The 17,873-nt window shown below is 46.5% G+C and overlaps 1 protein-coding gene across 5 annotated transcripts in view; it reads left to right on the plus strand.

The window, feature by feature from the left end:
• The window catches only part of CPM (carboxypeptidase M), a 330,252-nt gene that overhangs the window by 102,543 nt on the left and 209,836 nt on the right, over positions 1 to 17,873 (plus strand). For 3 of the 5 annotated variants that reach the window (XM_069629712.1, XM_069629709.1, XM_069629713.1), the window contains one exon: positions 2,707 to 2,804. In XM_069629712.1, coding sequence (XP_069485813.1) covers positions 2,707 to 2,804 — 98 coding nt within the window. The remainder of the gene's footprint in view (positions 1 to 2,706; positions 2,805 to 17,873) is intronic. The other 2 variants (XM_069629710.1, XM_069629711.1) reach the window with 1 other exon arrangement.

The raw sequence follows: 17,873 nt of genomic DNA on the forward strand, positions 1-17,873 counted from the left end.
GAAGCTCCTAGAGATGAAGTTGGACCGAAAATGCAGACGAAGTAGTAATGACCTTAGGACAACAGAAGAATGTATTTGGATATGGTAGGTAATTCCTACAAAGAGGTGTTGCGAAACTAAATTGGGCAGTAAGGGAGGTTGCTATAGGAATAAACTACTGGAAAGGGCCACTCCAGTGATGACAAGGTTTCCAAGCTACTTAACTTTACAATGTCATGGATTACACTTTGGAATTGTAGGGGATCCTGAATTTCATAACGGGAACAAATACATGCATAGAGCTCCAGTAAGGGAGATGTGCAAAGAAAATTAGGAAGATCTATTCAAGCATTGAAAAAACCTGTGAGGCATGCAGACAGATGCCCCCTTTAAAGGGGAACTACGATAAACAGTCTACTTTCACCCTTACATCACCTTGTGAGCTCTTTGCTAGAAGATGCGTACAGTTGCCGTATTATCTACTAATATACATAACCCACTCCAATCGCATGGCATGGCCCAGAGAAGGTTCATGAGTCAGAGGCCACGAGAAAGTCAAGCCAGATAAAGCCCCAAAGTAAAAGCATCAACAGGCAAGATGTGACATGTTATATTACATTTTGCATACACCCGAGGATGAGAGGAACCACCTTCGCATGGGAGGTCAAGTGGGAATAGAGATCACGGTATAAGAACACCAGAGTGCAAGGTGCAGTTTTAGATGTTTTCTTCCCTGGAAGCGGGATGGTACTGCTTTTTTATCTACTTTACTCACTGCCGACATTAGTGTTTGTCAGTCTGTGATTTCTTGCAACAGGCCCCACTGCTTCATTAAAGCTGCCTCTCTCCTACTTGAAAGCCTTGTGCATCTAGTCATGTTTCTTTATCTCCCTTCATTCCTGCTCCACGTTATACAGTGGCGTGCGACTTGTTCTGCCAAGTCCACACTTTTAGCTCAACTACAAATCCTCTAAAACTCATCAAGCTGGGCCTTTGAGACGCATAAAATGAGAAAGAGGTGAGCTTGTGTTTGCTCCGTGGTGAAGGTAGCCCGTGTGGCTTCTGTGGGATGGCATCTGTGTGAAAGAGCAGAGGTCAAGCTGAAGGTTAAAAACTGCTGCTGGTGAATCCATGAAGAGCTTGGTAGGCCTGCAATGTATGCAGTTCATCAGTGTTTATGCCGTTGAGTAGGCGAGGCATAAGACCTTTGCTTGTTCATATGCACAAAGGTTGGAGAATAAGTGGGGCTGGAAGCCATCGGCGGCGAGTTAAGAAATGGAGTGATTCTTTTGGGCATTTTCTGGGACTTACTAATGCTGGAAGGGAAGTCGATCATCCATCTGTTGGCTGGGAGATTCTCCAGTAATTGGCCTGCCAGAAATCAGGTGTCTCTTCTAACCTTTCACCCCCTCCTTATTAGGTGAGCCGTGTTGCAAGGCCTCTCTTTTAAGCCCACCTTTGCTTCAAGACCTATTCCTTTCTAACTGTTACAACATGGTCCCAGCCATTAAAAATCTTCACATCACCAGTTGGCTTAATAAAATGTCCGGATGTGTGCTATGCCCCTGGCTACCTCGGCAGACATGTATGGATTTGTTTGTCAGTACATTTGTCCATACTTATGGACATTCACAACCCTTTTGTGGGGTGTGTGAAGACATACAGGGTCAGTGAAAACACCAGTTTACTTTGATCAGTCTCCATTTTCCTTCTGGTCGGACCTTGTGGTATTTCCAACTCCACCCTCTCTCTATTTTGGAGTTTCATCTTGGGGTGGGAGGTGGGGAAGTTGCCATCCAAGGCCTGCTTCACTGGAGGGCCAGAAAGCTTTCACTGTGAGCCTTTCCTATAAGGATGGTAGTATTTGTTCTTGACAGAATCACGTGTTGGACTTCCTTTCAAATACTTTTTGCTTTGGTTCTAAATGTACACTCCATAATACTCGCCAACCTCATTGCCCTGAATTTTATTTGTATTTATTTTATTGTTAATTTATAACGCGCTTAATACCAGGGAGTGGTTTCTAAACGCGGGATCAGGATTCGAACCTGTGTTGTGCCATGTTGTCTTGCTTCCAAGACAAATGTGTTGCCCCTAAGCTATCAACAAGGTCACTAAGCTCTTCTGGCATGAACCTACTGCATCCCTGCATCATGTACTTCTAGAGCCAATTCTAATTCTGGGAGATGAATTGTTCTGTATGGCACCATCCTCTGGTATATTCTTGCTCATCTTGCGCTACCTCCTTTCTCAATTACCCATTACCTGTCTATTCATAAAAGCCTGTGACTTTAAGATCACCACACTATTAAACTACCAATGATAATGTCATTAGGAAATGCTTACAACTTACAAATCTATTAAATAAATCAAAGACAATGTACGTTTTTAATATCCTCACATGGCCTGGCAATAATAATTATTTTTAATTGCTTTCACCCAACCGTTAACACAAATAAGGATGAATAATCCACGCTCCAGTTTGAGAATTTCATAAAAATCAAAGGTTTGAAACGTTTCCTATGTTCTTGTGTCGATGATTGAATTTGGCCAGTCTACATTGCATGGGGCAAAAATAAACTAGTGGTGGTCGTGAACACAACATCATTATGCAAAGTTTTGCAGTTAAAAATCTTGACTGCTCTTTTAAATTTGCGGTGGTGACCACGTCCTTGATGTAATTGATTGTTTTGTCTTGTTTTCTTTTTTCTCCTCTTTGTCTTTAAGGTAGAGACCTTTGGGTACTTGTTTTGGGAAGATATCCAACCAGGCACACAGTTGGAATACCTGAGTTTAAATATGTCGCCAACATGCATGGAGACGAGGTAACATGTCTCAAGATTGTTCGTAATTTCTAAAATTGATCAAACCTGTGAACTGCAAATGGACTAACAATGTTTGAACAAGAGGTATCTTTAATTAAATGTTTGGCTGTTCAGTGACACTGAGGGCACAGTATGTTGATTTGCAAATTACCCTTTTGCTTTAGACTTGCCAACAATTGTGAGGCTCAGGTGGTAAATAACAATTAAATATTTACTGTCTGTCGTGGACAAGTAGTAACTATTCACCGATTGTGAGCGGTCCATAGCAATTTAGCAGTTCCTTGTCTTGGCATTGCTTGCATTTACTGTGCAGGCCTTTACAGTGCATTAAGTACTGCAAGGAGGGGATGGTCTCAAACAGTGAGGACAGAATTAATCTCAGTTCAAGGGTGTTTATTGAACCTCAAAGAGTTGGTTGAACGCCTATCTAACCTACATCTAACGATGGGAGCAAGCTAGCTACGACCATCAAATAATAACGCAGTCCTAGTTGAGTCGCTGTCAAAATAAAAGAGCATATACTAATAAACCTATTGCCAATCCTTACTTCTAAATACAAAAAGGTGTGGGACAATGATGTATGCAACAAAGAAAAGTGTTCAAGAAATAATATGTCAGGACGGTTGAGCAGTTGGCTTGCCTTCCCCATGTTTTTAAGCACGGGTCAAGGTGGCACGTTCAGGCTTCGCACACACTCTGGCTTCTCTGCCACGCGGACACAGTTCAAAGCATAGATATTAGGGCCTTCTGCCAAAGTCTCTTTTGTAATAACAGTCTCTTACTGCAGAAGGCCTGTCGTAACAAACAACTATCAAAGTTCATTAGTTCTCGCTCCCAGTATTTATCATGGGTTTCCCTCCTTCAGGCTTGGAACCCTTTGTACCACAATGTTTACTCTTGGTCTCCCTGGTTCAGGCTCGGACCATGGATCTCCCTCATTCGGGCTCGGATCCTCTTGATATTCTCTTGACTTTCGAATGTGCAATGGGTTTCGCTTAAACTGTTGCAGGACCACTTCGATTAACTTCATTCCATATTCTCATCAATCTTTTGGCTTTTGTTTCTTTTGTTAGCATACCTTACAGAGACCTTCGATGAGCACACTGACGGTGCCGGACCACTCTGTTAACGGTATTGTATCTTTCCTTCTCAAGTTCAAACATTCATCAGCAGTTTAGCTTTACTCATGTCTTTCATCACACGCGTTTAACAATGTTTGTTCCAGCACTCGTTATATAATGTTGCCGCTTGCAACCTTGACTTCAACACAGACCGGTCTTGCATCGATGTCCCAAACTCACCGGTTATGTTGATCTCTAATGCTTCTTTGTTCTTGTGAACCAACGACGATACCTGAGCGGCTGCAGCTGCTCCCCACCTTGGTCCGTTACCTGGGAGAGCCTTCGGTATCTCCAAGACACAATGCATGATTCTTCAGTCTGGTTTCCTGGCCTTATGCTTTCTGCTTCAAAGGTTTCTTGAAAGTAACGGTTTCTTGCCAAAAAGGTCAAGGGTATTTCCTTCCTTGCAAACCCTTCTTGGTTTCCCGTCTTTCTCCCTTCGTTCAACTGCCGACTCAAAACAGCTGTTCCTTCATGTGCTTTGCCTCGCTCAGAGTGTGCTCTCGTGCTCTGCCTTTTGTGTGGGAAAGTTTAATGGAAGCCAGGTGTGAGTGATTGTCAGTAATTGCCTGACTTCGCTGACCATAGTAGCGGGACATGTCAGGTACACGGCTCGGTGTGAGTCTGATTTCTCCCAGCGCGGGCTGTCCATGTGAAACTGTTTGTGCTGGAAAAGGGGGCAGAGGGTAGAGTTTTCATATATCCTACTGGATAGGATGGGGTAAAGTTGTTGTAGGGAAGAGAGGGATACTGCGCCTCGCCATCCGGTGTCCCACACCCACCCCTAACCCAGGTGGTCCTCCCGCACTGGTCCACCTCCAGGGTCTGGATCAAAAGGCTATGGACGTGCCCTAGCCACCTCAGAGATAGATCCCTTCTGATTTCTCACATACCCTTCCCCTATGCAATGTAGCCCAATCTGTTTCACAGGGAAACCGGGAAAGGAAATCGACGTTCCCCAGGTCTTTGCCTTTTCGGTGTTCCACAGTGAAACAGTAGGGTTGCAGGTCTAAGAACTATCGCATGACTTGAGGGTTAGAATCCTTTTGTTGGCTTTTCCATACTAAAGGTGAGTGGTCTGTGACAAGTGTGCACTTCCTTCCTAAAAGGTAGTATCTTAGATGGGTGATTGCCAATTTGATGGCAAGGGCCTCTAACTCTAATACGGAGTCGATCTTTTCACGTGGAAAGAGTTTTCGACTAGTGAATAGGATAGGGTGTTCTAATCCATCACACATTTGTGATAAGACTGCTCCTAACCCTGTGAGAGAGGCAACGATTTGTAATACAAACTCCTTAGAAAAGTCTACCACCTTTAGGATTGGGTTCTGGCACAAGGTTTGTTTTAAGTTATTGTAGGGGGTTCATCGTTCTTTCATTTGTCGGTTAACCTAGCTGTTTATCCCAGAAATTAGGGATACACTTACAGTAATAACCAATCAATCCTAGCAACACCCTGAGGTTTCTCTTGGTCTCAGGCGTGGGGATATCTAGAACAGCTTTCACTTTATCTCATTGAATTGGATTGGACACTGCCATTCCCTACAAAGGATCTGAATTATTTAACTGCTGATTGGGCCAGCTTACGTTTTGATGTATTGACAGTTAAGACGGGTTCTCATAATAGTAAAGAAATGGAAAAGATGGTGTTCCCAAGTCTTACTATAAATTACTATGTCGTCAATATAAGCCCCACAGAATTCAGAGTAGGGCTGTAATATCCTCTCCATAAGCTGTTGGAAAGTGGCTGGGGACCCATGCAGACCAAAAGGGAGGGCTTTAAACTGGAATAGTCCCAGGGGCGTCGAGAAAGCTGCCTTTTCCTTGTCAGGTCATGTCAATATCCCTTGGTTAGGTCTAGGGTCGATAGAAAGATGGCACTTCCGAGTTTATCTATTAACTCATCGATGCGCTGCATAGGATAGGCATTGAAGGCAGAGATGGTGTTAACCTGTCTGAAGTCTATGCAAAAACTACAAGAATGATCAGGTTTTGTTACCAATACAATAGGGGAGAACCATGGGCTAGAAAAAGGCTCAATGTTTGCATTCAGCATTTATTTCACTTCTTCTACCACTGTTTGTTTTTCGGGCTTTATGGGGTTTAAATGGACCACTTTTCCCTTTGGAGTTTGGATACAATGATAAGTACCATGTACTGTCCCTGTATTTTCGCAGAATACATTGGGGAATGCCATGACCAGGTAATTTCAATATTCTTGCTTTGCTCTGGTATCAAACAAGACAATATCGAGGTTGAGGCAGCGGATGGATTTTCTTTCCACTCCTTTAAGAGATTTAATGTGGTAAAGGTGTTTTTTCTGCTTCTTATCAGGTTGGGCTATTTTATAGGTACAGTTCCTGGTTTGATTCAGTACCTCATATGGTGCATGCCACTTTGAGACAAGTTTATTTTCAGAGGTAGTTAAGAGGACTAATATAATACCTTTTGTCCTACTGAAACAGATCTTACATTTACTTTCTTGTCATAGGTGTACTTCTGTTGCGCTTGAGCCTTTTGCATGTGAGTGTAGACTAGATGTCGAGCAAAGTTCATATGCTCTCGTAAACGGGTAGCCTTTTGTGAAAGGGGAATAGATGTCTCTTCCCTTTCTTCCTAGGTCTCGCGGACCATGTCTAAGACATCTCTTGGTTCTCTAGCGTAAAGTAGTTCAAAAGGAGAGAAACCGGTGGATGCTTGAGGGGTCTTTCTTACTGCAAATAGGGTCCAGGGAATGATGCTATCCCAGTCCTTTCCATCCTGATCTACCAATTTTCTCAAAATCATCTTAAGGGATTTATTAAATCTCTCGGCCAATCCTTCCGCTTGGGGGTGGTAAACTGAGGTTCATAAGGTGGAGATATGTAGTAATTCCTTGACTTCAGTCATCAATTTGCTCATAAAACTGGATCCCTGATCCGTTAGAATTTCCTTGGGGAAACCATAAAGGTTTCTTGAAAGTAAAGGTTTCTTGCCGAAAAGGTCAAGGGTATTTCCCTCCTTGCAAACCCTTCTTGGTTTCGCGTCTTTCTCTTCTCGCTCAGATGCCAACTCGAAACTGCTGTTCCTTCGCGTGCTTTGCCTCGCTCAGGGTGTGCTCTCGTGCTCTGCCTTTTATCCGTGTGGGGAAGTTTAATGGAAGTCAGGTGGGAGTGATTGTCAGTAATTGCCTGACTTCACCTGACCTTAGTAGCAGGACATGTCAGGTACACAGCTCAGAATGAGTCTGTTTTCTCCCAGAGCGGGCTGTCCGTGTGAAAGTGCTCATGCAGGATAAGGGGGATGGGTAGAGTTTTCATATATAGGATGGGGTAAAGGTGTTGTAGGGAAGAGAGGGATACCGCGTCTCACCATTGTTTGTCCCACTCCCCAAAGACCCCTCACCCAGGTGATCCTAGCGCACTAGTCCACCCCCAGCGTCTGGATCCAAAGGTGATGTGGCTGTGCCTTGGCCACCTGAGCAGAGAGATCCCCGGGGACTAGCGGGTGACACCTTCTGGTTTTTCACAGTACAATGGATGCCCCTCCCTCGCTCAGCCTCTTTCATCAGGAACGCCTCTTCGAAGGTGAGAGGGGGGGCACTTAGCCGCTGCTTTATGCTTCAAGCTACCACAAAGGGGAGGTTTTACTCCACACCAAACACTTACCTTCATTTTGAGTGCCACTCTGTTTCTTCCTCTTCCACCTCCCACCCGATGCACCTCACCCCATAGATGCCCACATCTCTGCTCCACCACCAACTCTCCCCCTGCATCTTCCGCTCCTGTGCGCACACACTTAGCTCACATCTTGTGGCTGCTCTCTTCTTTGCCATGCTGCAAGTGGAGCACTGTAACAACCTGCGTTGCACTTGCAGTAGCACGCCACTGTTGGCACCATCAGGATAGGCAGTGGTTATCCAGGTGCCTTTTTCAGAATGCGCCATTCATTGTAACATTATGATGGCGCATGGTGAAAATGTAAGCAAGGACGCAGGTCAACTGTCCCTTCCCTTGCAGGCCTCGATTATTGTTTGCACTACGGTAGACAATGAGTCGCATAGCCAAAGCAGGTCTCTATTGATAATTCATAAATTTTCCCTTTTGCCCAGAGTCCTGTTAGTTCATTTGGCACACAGCAACAGGCAGCCCAGTCGCCACACTGCAGTGTGCAAAGAAGCACTGCATCAGACCAAGCTGTTCCACCTGTCCCTACTGCTTCACTTTGACAAACTCCTGTGTCGTTGCACTATTCGATGACACCTAATGGTAGACAAAAAAAGAACTGCATTACACATTTGCACTGTTCATTGACAGCTTATGCACAGGATAACCAAGTAGAAACATCACATAACTAGAGTTTTACCACGCGCAAGATGTGAATTCAGCACATACAATTGTGGGATCAACAACAAAAGAAGATTGCATACAGGCAGCAAAGGTTTTCATGATAGGCTTCTTATTGTCTGTCAATGAGACATGTAAAGAAAGATGTGAGCACTTTAGTACTTCCGACTCTCTGTCAAATTCTCTATGCTGGCCTGAATTGGTGGCTTATTGTATATTGTCTTTCATTCTTGATATTAGCATTGAAGATTATTTTATTGGGGCAAGGCCTCTGCAGCCCTGCTGCAGATAAGATTTGACTAGTCTCAACCATTTCTGCAAGGATTTATCTTAACATAAGTTAAAGAGCACCGTGTATGGGCATTATCTGATTTTCTACAAATCACCTTTAAAAATCATTAATGTCAAGTGGTGTGAATTTCCAAGCACAGTGGTCCAACCAAACGTACCTCAATTATTTTTGAAAAGCAGTATTGGTAAGTTATTAATTCCCAAGGACTTTATGTATACATAATAAACCCTTATTAAAACGCATTAAGGAAGTGCTGGAAAGTGATGCTTGGCTGCTCCTCCTGTCCGTGCTGACTCTGTATCAGAATCAACAGTTGTGAATTGAGCCCATTGAGAATCATTGAGCCCAAGCTCTTCCCCCTACCCAGAAATCCCTTATATCCAGCGCGGACGCTCATCAAGGAAGTGCTGGAAAGTGCTGCTTAGCTGCGCAGCGGCTAGTCGACAGCAATTGCATTTAACATCTATCGCAGGCAAGTTTGGTCCCCCTGACACATAATGAGCTGGGCGCCCACATTTTCATATTCTTACTTGTGTATCCATATTTTATATGTCATGGCAACTGTGCCTTACACATTAAAATCTATGATGCCAGCGCTCAATGAGCCCCAACAGCTAACACGTTGCTTAAAGTGAACGCCTCCATGAAATGTAACTGATCCTGGTACCATTGAAAACATCCAAACTCAATGTTGGATTCGAGCAAAATCTCTATCAGCCGACATTAGTGATTTTTACTCACCAGTTTCAACCTCAATGAAAATACAGCCGACGTTCGTTATACTACCACCTAATCTCACAGCTATCATTGCTTGCACTGGCCCAATAGAAGCGCACTTAGCGAGAACTCCTTGAGTCATGCCTCCTGATTCGCTGATAGTGGCAGGCTTCTCTTCTCCGCTTAATGTTCAACATACACGCCCCCCTCAGTCCTCAATATCTACGCACTTCACTGAGGACATATGCAAACAGAATGAAATCTGTAAACAGTCCCTTTTAACAGCTGTAGTAGTGCATAAACCAACAGGGGGATGCGTTGCCTCTGACAACACTACAATTGAAATTGTGCGGAGTCCGTGTGAGAACAATTTAACAAATCTTGAAAATGGGAATGTGGATGAGCAGAAATCTGCAAATCCTTGCCCCCGTCTGATTATTACGAACGTATCTGTTGAACTAATTTCAGCACAAACCCTGGCTCCTTTATATACTGCACTCCCATTCAATTATTTTTTTTTAACAACTTTATTTAAGAACCGGTTGCAACAGATCATACAGAATTGCCTTGATAGGCAGTCAAGCGAAATCACATTATAAGTACTCGAACCCTCCCTCCCTCTCTCGTCCTTCTCCAGTATCGGACTCCAACACAATCCTGGCAGCTGTGGCCCTCTTACATTGATGGGGGGATACCAAAGGGCGCAGAAAGTGTCTCACCAGCCGTGGTTGGAAGGATGGCGCTGGGAACGATCTATGGTATTCCAGGACAGGAGCCCAGCAGTCTGTGAAGCGATGCAGTGCACCCCTCTTTAGCTGTCATGACTCTTTCAACTATAAGGATCTCCAAAGCTTTAATCCACCATACTGATAGTAGGGGGCACTCCTGGGTCTTCCAGTTGCGGGCGAGGGTGATCTTTGCCGCCAGGAGCAGTTGCGTGAGTAGTTTAGCCGTTGCTCCCGTTTTCGGGTAGCATTCTGGCCATGCCGCCATCAGCAGGACCACCTCAGGGATCAACAGCAGATTGCAGTTGGTAATTGCTTCGATCGAATAGCTCTTGCATTCCTCGAACGTCTGGGGGCGCTGCTCTCGCACAGTTGAGAGAGGGGTTGGAGGCCCCCTCGGGTCCAATTTTTATAGTTCACCGGCTCCAGGCCTGGGGAGAAAGATCGGGGTGGAGGGCCCAGTCCCCTGGGAAGCTTCTTTTTCCAGAGCGCCCAGTCCCAAGCCCTCAGAGTGGTTCTAGTTGAGTATTGATACCCAGCGCCGGCGCGCCCTGCTTGAGATGTGCAGCAGAGAACCTATTTGGGGGTGGGGGATCCTGGCTTGTTCGATACAAGTCCACTTCGGGGGGCTAGAGTTCTCAACCCATGTGACTGTGTTAGTGAGCTGGGCCGCTCTATAGTAATTGTGGAGGTTAGGTGCCCCCACTCCGCCCCATTTGGGTGCTCCGGTCATTACTTTTAGCGGGATCCGGGCATTGCCTCCTTTCCATATGAATTTTGAGAGCAGCTTTTGTAGCTGTTTGAGGGGTTTCCCTGGGAGCTGCACCGGTAGGGTTGAAAGGAGGTACAGGAACCTAGACAGAATGTTCATTTTGCATGCTGTGACTCTTCCCTGGAGTGAGATTTCCTACTTCTCCCATCTCTTAAGGTCAGCTTCGAGGTTCTTGAAGAGGGGGGGAGAAGTTCGCTGAATATAGCTGTTAGGGGTTCGCCATAATGTACCCCAAGGTAGTTCGTCGATGTGGTGCTCCATTTCAATGGGCAATTCTCCCGGAGGCGATTGATAGCCACGTCGGTCATGTTTACCCCTAGAGCCTCAAACTTGGCATAGTTGATTGCGAAGCCTGCCACTTGTTCAAAGGCCCCCAGTTCTGTTAAGGCTGCTTGGAGAGAGGTCTGACTGTTGGTGAGTGAGAGCATCACATCATCTGTGCAGAGGGATACCTTGAATTGTTCTCCTTTCAGTTCCATTCCCGTGATGGTGTCGTTCTTGCGAATTCTCTGTGCGAATGGCTCCATTATTAGGGCGAAGATTATTAGGGAGAGTGGGCATCCTTGTCTCGTCCCACAAGAGAGGGATGGAGGCCGATAGCTTTTGGTTCATCCTCAGGGAAGTCTTTGGCGCCATGTAGTTGGCCAACAGCATCTTGCAGAACATTGGGCCAAACTGAATCTATCCAATCGAAGGCTTTTGTTGCATCCATCGCGATCATGGCTAATTCTTGCCGATTTTCTGATGCCACCTCGATGATGTTAAGGGCAGGCCTGATGTTGTCTCCAGTGCTACTCCCTTTAATGAAGCCTGTCTGGTCTGCGTCAATGATGGGGGGAAGACCGTTGCAAGTCTGTTCGCTAGCACTTTGCAGTAGATGTGATTGCATTGAAGGGGCTAGGGTGCCTGTTTCTCAGAATGAGTTCAGGAGTTCCGTTAGGGGGCCAATGAGGGATGACTTAAAGAGTTTGTAGAACCTGCGCAAGAAGCCGTCAGGGCCTGGAGCTCTGGGCTTCAAGGTTTTATCACTGCATCTACCTCTTCAGTGGAGATGGGAAGATCCAATGCTATCCTATCCGTTTCGGATATTTGAGGAAGGTTGGCTTGTGCAATGTATTGCTCCTGTTGCTCTGGAGATCGAGTAGTGGCTGTCATAGTGTTGATTAGATGGACAGTTGCAGCTTTGCCTCTTCCCCATAGTGGGTTGAGCCCTTGTGATCCCTTAGAGCTGTAATCTGGTTTCACTGCTGACTTTTTGCTAGTTTGCTAGCTAATAACTGTTGGCTTTATTGCAGTTGGCGTAGTAGTATTGCTTTGTTTTGACAAGGGTCTGGGCAGTATCTTGCACTTCCAGTTTAGTGTGGCCCATCCGATGCTCTTTGGCCACTTTGGGCGACCACCTTTTCTTGAGGTTCCTTTCAGCAGCGGCTACATTCGCCTCTAGCTACTCTTTGAGCTTTCCATGCCTTTTCCTATAGGCCGCTGCTTGGGCGATCAGCTCCACTCGAATGACCGCTTTCATAGCCTCCCATCTGGTTGCTGTGGATGTGGGGCCTACAGGGGTTTCCTTAAAGTAGTTGTGGATAGCTTTGGTTATGTTATCTCGCAATGTAATATTGTGAGCATTGGGACGTAGAGGGACCATTGGGGTCTTGCGGGAGGGTCAGGGCCGTAGATCCACGCAGTTACAATTATAGGAGCGCGGTCGGCTAGAATTTTTGTGCCTATCATCACCTTATCAGTAAAGGAGGAGAGTTGTGGGCTGACCAGTAGCATGTCAATGCGGAAGGAGGTTTGGTGGAAGTGAGAGAAAAACGAGAAGTCTGTTGCTTCCGGGTGGAGGACCCTCCATGTGTCCACCACGCCCAGGGCTCTGAACAAGTGGCAAAGACCAAGGGCAATTTTGAAGTTTCTGGGCATAGGGTGGTGTGATTTGTCTGTTAATGGGTTTGGGACCCCATTAAAGTCTTCTCCTATGACCACTTGGCCCTGCAGGAAGGGGAGAAGCATGGACTCCAATCCGTGAAAGTTTTTCCTGGCATTGGTTGGGAGCATAGACTTGAGACTAGGGTATGCAATTGGCCGAATAGCTCTCCTTTAACCGCTGTGTATCTTCCCTCCGGATTCTGTAGGACCTCTCGTTCTGTGAACCATGTTTCTCTTGTCAGCAGGATCGCTGTGCCGCTCCTCTTATGGCCGCTTGATGCCAGAAACGCACTGTAGTTTGTGTCTCCTGGAGGAAGACTACTGAGCTATGGAGGACCCCCAGTCGGGGGATAGCTGACGTTTTTCGGGCGAGTTTAGGCCGCTGACATTTAGAGAGACATAGTGTAGTTTCTGGTGTGGTGGGGGGGTCCTCTGGTGGCTCCAACTGAGCTATCGCTGAGAGAGGGTGGTTATTAGCTGGCTTCTTCCTCAAGTAATGATGTTCGTCCGATTCTGTCACAACCAGGTTTTTATCTTTTGAAACCTGGTAACCAACCTGACCGGAAAACGAAAAAAAACAGGAAAAAAATGAAACCAAATTAGGCCCTCGAACCTTGGGCCGAGGTAAGTGTCAATGTACTCAGCTGGGGTAGGCCGTGGGACACCCGAGTCCCATGGTTATGTTCTTGGAAGCGTGAGAGTCAATCTGCACCGGCTCCATGTTGGTGGAGGAAGTGTCGTCGGGCGCTGGGAGACTGTTCATGCGTGATTCAGCGGTGGTGGTTGTTTCCCTCCTTTGGGGATCTTTGTCCAGGCGTTTCGCTGCAGTTTTGTGGTTCCACCTGTGTCTTTCGCTGGGGAGGGGCTAGGAGATCTTTGTCCGGGGTCGTGGGTTCCCTTCCGAGAATGCCCCCGGCTTCTCAAGAAAGTGGATTATGCGAGATGGGAAAGCCATCAGTATTTAATTTTCCGGCCCTGGAGGAAAGTCGACAGGGGTTTAAGGGCTCTACTCCTCTGGATTGTCGAGGCTGTTAGATCTTGATACATTTGTAGTGGGGCCCCTTGAAAAGTTAGGTCTCCTCAGGTGCGAATTGCTGACATAATTTCCTGTTTGGTAGAAAAGAAGTGGACCCGGGTGATGACTTCAGGCAGTTCTGTCGCCAGGGAGCTCCTGTGGCTCTGCAGTCTGTGAGTACGGTCCAGCAGAAGCAACTTTTGTCACAGTCCGGGAGAAGGGTTTTGAAAGAGGTTGCCAAAGTAGGTTGGGAGGGCTTGATCTGGGACTGAGATTGGCACACCTCTAATTCAAATGTTATTCCTGCAGGCCCTGTTCTCGAGGTCTTCCTGTTTGAGCTGCATCCCTTTATTTTTTTCCTCTAGGGCCTGGAGCTTCCTCCGCAAGTCTGTAAATTGTGCTATGGGATCCAGGGATTGATCTTCTGTTTCGCTAACCCTGCGCTTCATTTCCTCCATTCTGTTATCCAGGTGGTCTTTCTTGGCTGAAACTTCAGACATGCAGTTCTGGCATTCCGATTTGATGCCCGCTAGGAGGGCTTGTATATCGTCTTTAGTGGTCCACTGGCCTGGGGTTCTCTCCGGGGATTGGGCCATGGTGCATCCAGGGTCTGATTTTGTATTCTTTTCCAGCGGCTGTAGCATGCTGGTGATATCTCACGCCTTATGTGGCTTCTGATGCTTCGCCATCTCGGTTCTTCTGGAGGTCGGGCGGAGCTGAGATGCTGGGGCCTGGACTCCCACCAGGGTTCTGACTTGAGTCTAGTTAGATTCTGGGTCTCCTGCCGACCCAGCTGATTCTGGGCACGCTCCTGCACCTAATGGGTGTGTGTGGCTATGAGGGGGATGGGAAGGCTGGGGGGGGGAAGTGGTGTGATAAGGCAGCGGGTTGCTTGGGCTGGATCCTCTTTATCTTGGGCCCTGTGCCTCTTGCACTTCTGGCCCGGGCTACCCCACTTCCCCACAGTCCGTAGTGTTTAGCTGAAACCGGGGATGCTGAGTGGGTGGGTCCCACTGACCAGGGTTGCAGGGGACAGGGGACGCTGCCCTGGGGCCCCTATGTGTCTCTTTCCTTGCCTTATTGATCTGTGCTATGAGTTGGCTGCTGGCCTTACCATCTATGCTGGGGGTCGAGAGGAACTCTGTGTCCGCTCACCGTTGCGCTTCTGCTGGATGCCATGGTGTGCGTCTCAGGCAGGCAGGGGCTGAGGATGCGGCTTGTCTGTGCGTGACCGCTCCTGTCTCACCTGCTAATTCTTGACCCCCGGGGCTGATGGGAGAGGATCGTTCTCATGGTTGCTACTGGGGCTGCTGTGTAAGGCAAGGGGTCCGTGGAGGGACTCCTCCGCCCCCATCCGCCTTGCTGTTTACTTAGCCCCCGGTTCCGTGCCAGTAGGTTCCCCAGAGCCCTCCAGATCCTGTCTCCAAATGTCGGGATGGTGTAATAGCGGTTAGATCTCCCGGCGTCTGTGAGGGCCTGTCCTCCGCTGCTAGGAAACCACAATGTTTCCGCTGGTCTGCCCTGTGGGTATCGGCGGACTCGCTCCCTGACAGGGGACGCCACACTTGGTATCCATGAGTCGCTTGGCTTTCCTCCCCTGGCCCCCAGTTCCTGTTCCGGGGGGAAGGGGTGCGGGAGGCTACTGGGTGTTGTTTCCTTAGGTCGAGTGCTCCGGGGCCGCGGCAGAGGGTGGGACACCAGGTCTCAGGTGGTCGAGGGGCCACTTCTGAGCACGCGTTGGTGGGTGCGATTTTGGAGTCTTGGGAGGAGAGCGAGCAGGCGCTTTGTTTCTCGCCGCAATCACCGGGTTGCTCCCTCTGATTCTGTCCCTCAATTCCACCGGCGCCTCCAGGGACACTCTGCCACCCTCTGCGTGTTTTACTGTCTCTCTACAAGCTCAATCATCTGAGAATTTTAAAGTCCCACAAAGGCTCTCCCAGCGCCACAAGCCACCCTCCCACCCCCATTCACTTCTAATTTATCCCAATCCTCCATCATGTTTGCTCAACTCATAATTTGTCAGCTTTATCTATAACTTTCACTAAACCCACGCCAAGGAAATCAACTAAGCCCTTAAGGTTAACCACAGTTGTTCCTACTCTAATTTCAACTTCTTATTACACTCTACTAAATCACCAAATGTCCTTAATCACGCAACTTCTCACCAAAGAAGGTGCGATCGTTACCCACATCAAACCTGTAGCAATACCTGACGTTGATGTTATTTCAGATCCTATAATTTTGCTGATGCCGTGCAGTATAGCACCAGGATTGGTTCAAGTATGACTGGCTGCTGATGCTCTGGTGCCGAAACAGCCTGAATCAACACAAACATTAATTCAAGCAGCGACTGATGTCGCAGAGGCAATTTCGAGCACAGATGAGTCAACCTTTACTGTATTCGCAGACAACAAGCCCTGCAACAAAGAAATTGACAAGAATAGAAGTGATCCCAAGCTTCCAACTAGCACAAAGAAAAGCCAAAATATAAAGCTCCACTCTGTTCAAACAGGCAGTAGCTTGAAGAGCTTTATAAAATCCCTGGATATTCCATGTAAACAAATGGCAAAAGCCAGGACGGCTGTAATGAAAAAGTATGTTACGATAGCCCAGAAAAAAAAACTGTTCTAATAATGAACATCCAGTGAATTTATGCTACCAGCCTCTTGACAACCTTATTTCGGTTGTTGCTGATTGCCAGGATCCAAAACCCAAATTCATAATCCCTCTCCAAAAGAACTCCATATCCAGTGTTACGAAGCTAGCAGATTTGCCACCCCCTTCAATTTCCTATAGTTCTCTCAAGTTAGAGCAAAGCAGATAGAAAATACAAAAGTCGGTTGCCGCTTACATTGGTTTATCACAAGCCTCCAGACCTAATTCCAACATGAATCCTGTTGGTCCATCCAATGCCAGTCACTATGGTTGCGAGCATACTAGTGGCAATAATGCAGTAGATTACCTCCCAGATATAGCGTTCTTTACATGAAGATCAGATTAAAACTAGGAATCACCCAAACTTGAAAACGGAGAAAGACGGTGTTCCTAATTTACAACTTTCTCGTAAAACCTTAGACCCTCATTGCCACCGTCTAATCATGCAATGTATACCAGTCCATATCCCACCTATGACTTGAATAGGACTAGTACACTCAAACCTCTTCAGTGAGGTCTCAAGTTTGGAAGATATAGCCTCATTCGACATTACTCAAGTGAAGTTTTTAAAAGACTGATCTCTCAGTAGTAAGATTGGGAATACAGTCAGGAGGAGTTTTGCATACGTTATGGCCTGTCTCTTGACTTGGGCTTTTCCATCCTGCAAGATGCTTTTCTGGTTTTAGTGGAAAATTCTTCACATGACTGTATTGTATCAAGAAAACCATGTTGCCACCTCCTACTAACCTAAGAATGACATGTATTAAAACAGTTCCCAGGTCGGTGCACCATACTGAATCTACTGACTGACTTGAAATACCTACGGTTGTCATCTCAGACATAACCACCCAGGTGCACCGTAAAGAAACAGTATAAACCTGCGAGCTGGAATACTCGTGGATTTATGCATTTAATGAACATGTCCTTTAACCAATTGAACAACTACGATATAGTGCCGCTCTAAGAAACGTGGCTATCCGAACAACCTGTCTGGAGTGGCTTTGATATTTCTTTTATTCCAGCCAAAACCTCCTCCAAAGGGAGACCTGTTGCAGGCCTATTGGTAGCAAGCAAAATAGCTGCTGATTTACAACTTGAAGCATGGTTTAATCCGAATCCTTATATCCAACTATTCAAGATTAAAATGTGCTCTTAAAGAATAGCCCGTATCAACATTTATTGGAGTCATCGAGACATCGCCTTAGACACATTTTTTATGACTTTGAGCCGCTTTTTGAATTTTATTATGGTCGACTTTTCTGTCACCCACACGATCATAACTGCTGACTTAAATTTACACTATTTTTCAAATGGAACCGTTGCAGAAAAGCCACTCAAGCAGCGTTGGCTCTATCATATGATAGAAAGACAGATGATCATGCTCAATGGCGCCCTGCCTGATGATGTACCACTGCAGCCCACTTGGAGAAGATCTTCCCAAGAGGCCACTATTGACTACATATATGTTGATGAGAATCTTTCCTGTGCTGCAGATGACTTTCAAATCTGCCCAGAGACTTA

The sequence above is a fragment of the Ambystoma mexicanum genome, chromosome 12 (assembly GCF_040938575.1).
Source record: "Ambystoma mexicanum isolate Mex_15411 chromosome 12, UKY_AmexF1_1, whole genome shotgun sequence".
Lineage (NCBI taxonomy): Eukaryota > Metazoa > Chordata > Amphibia > Caudata > Ambystomatidae > Ambystoma > Ambystoma mexicanum.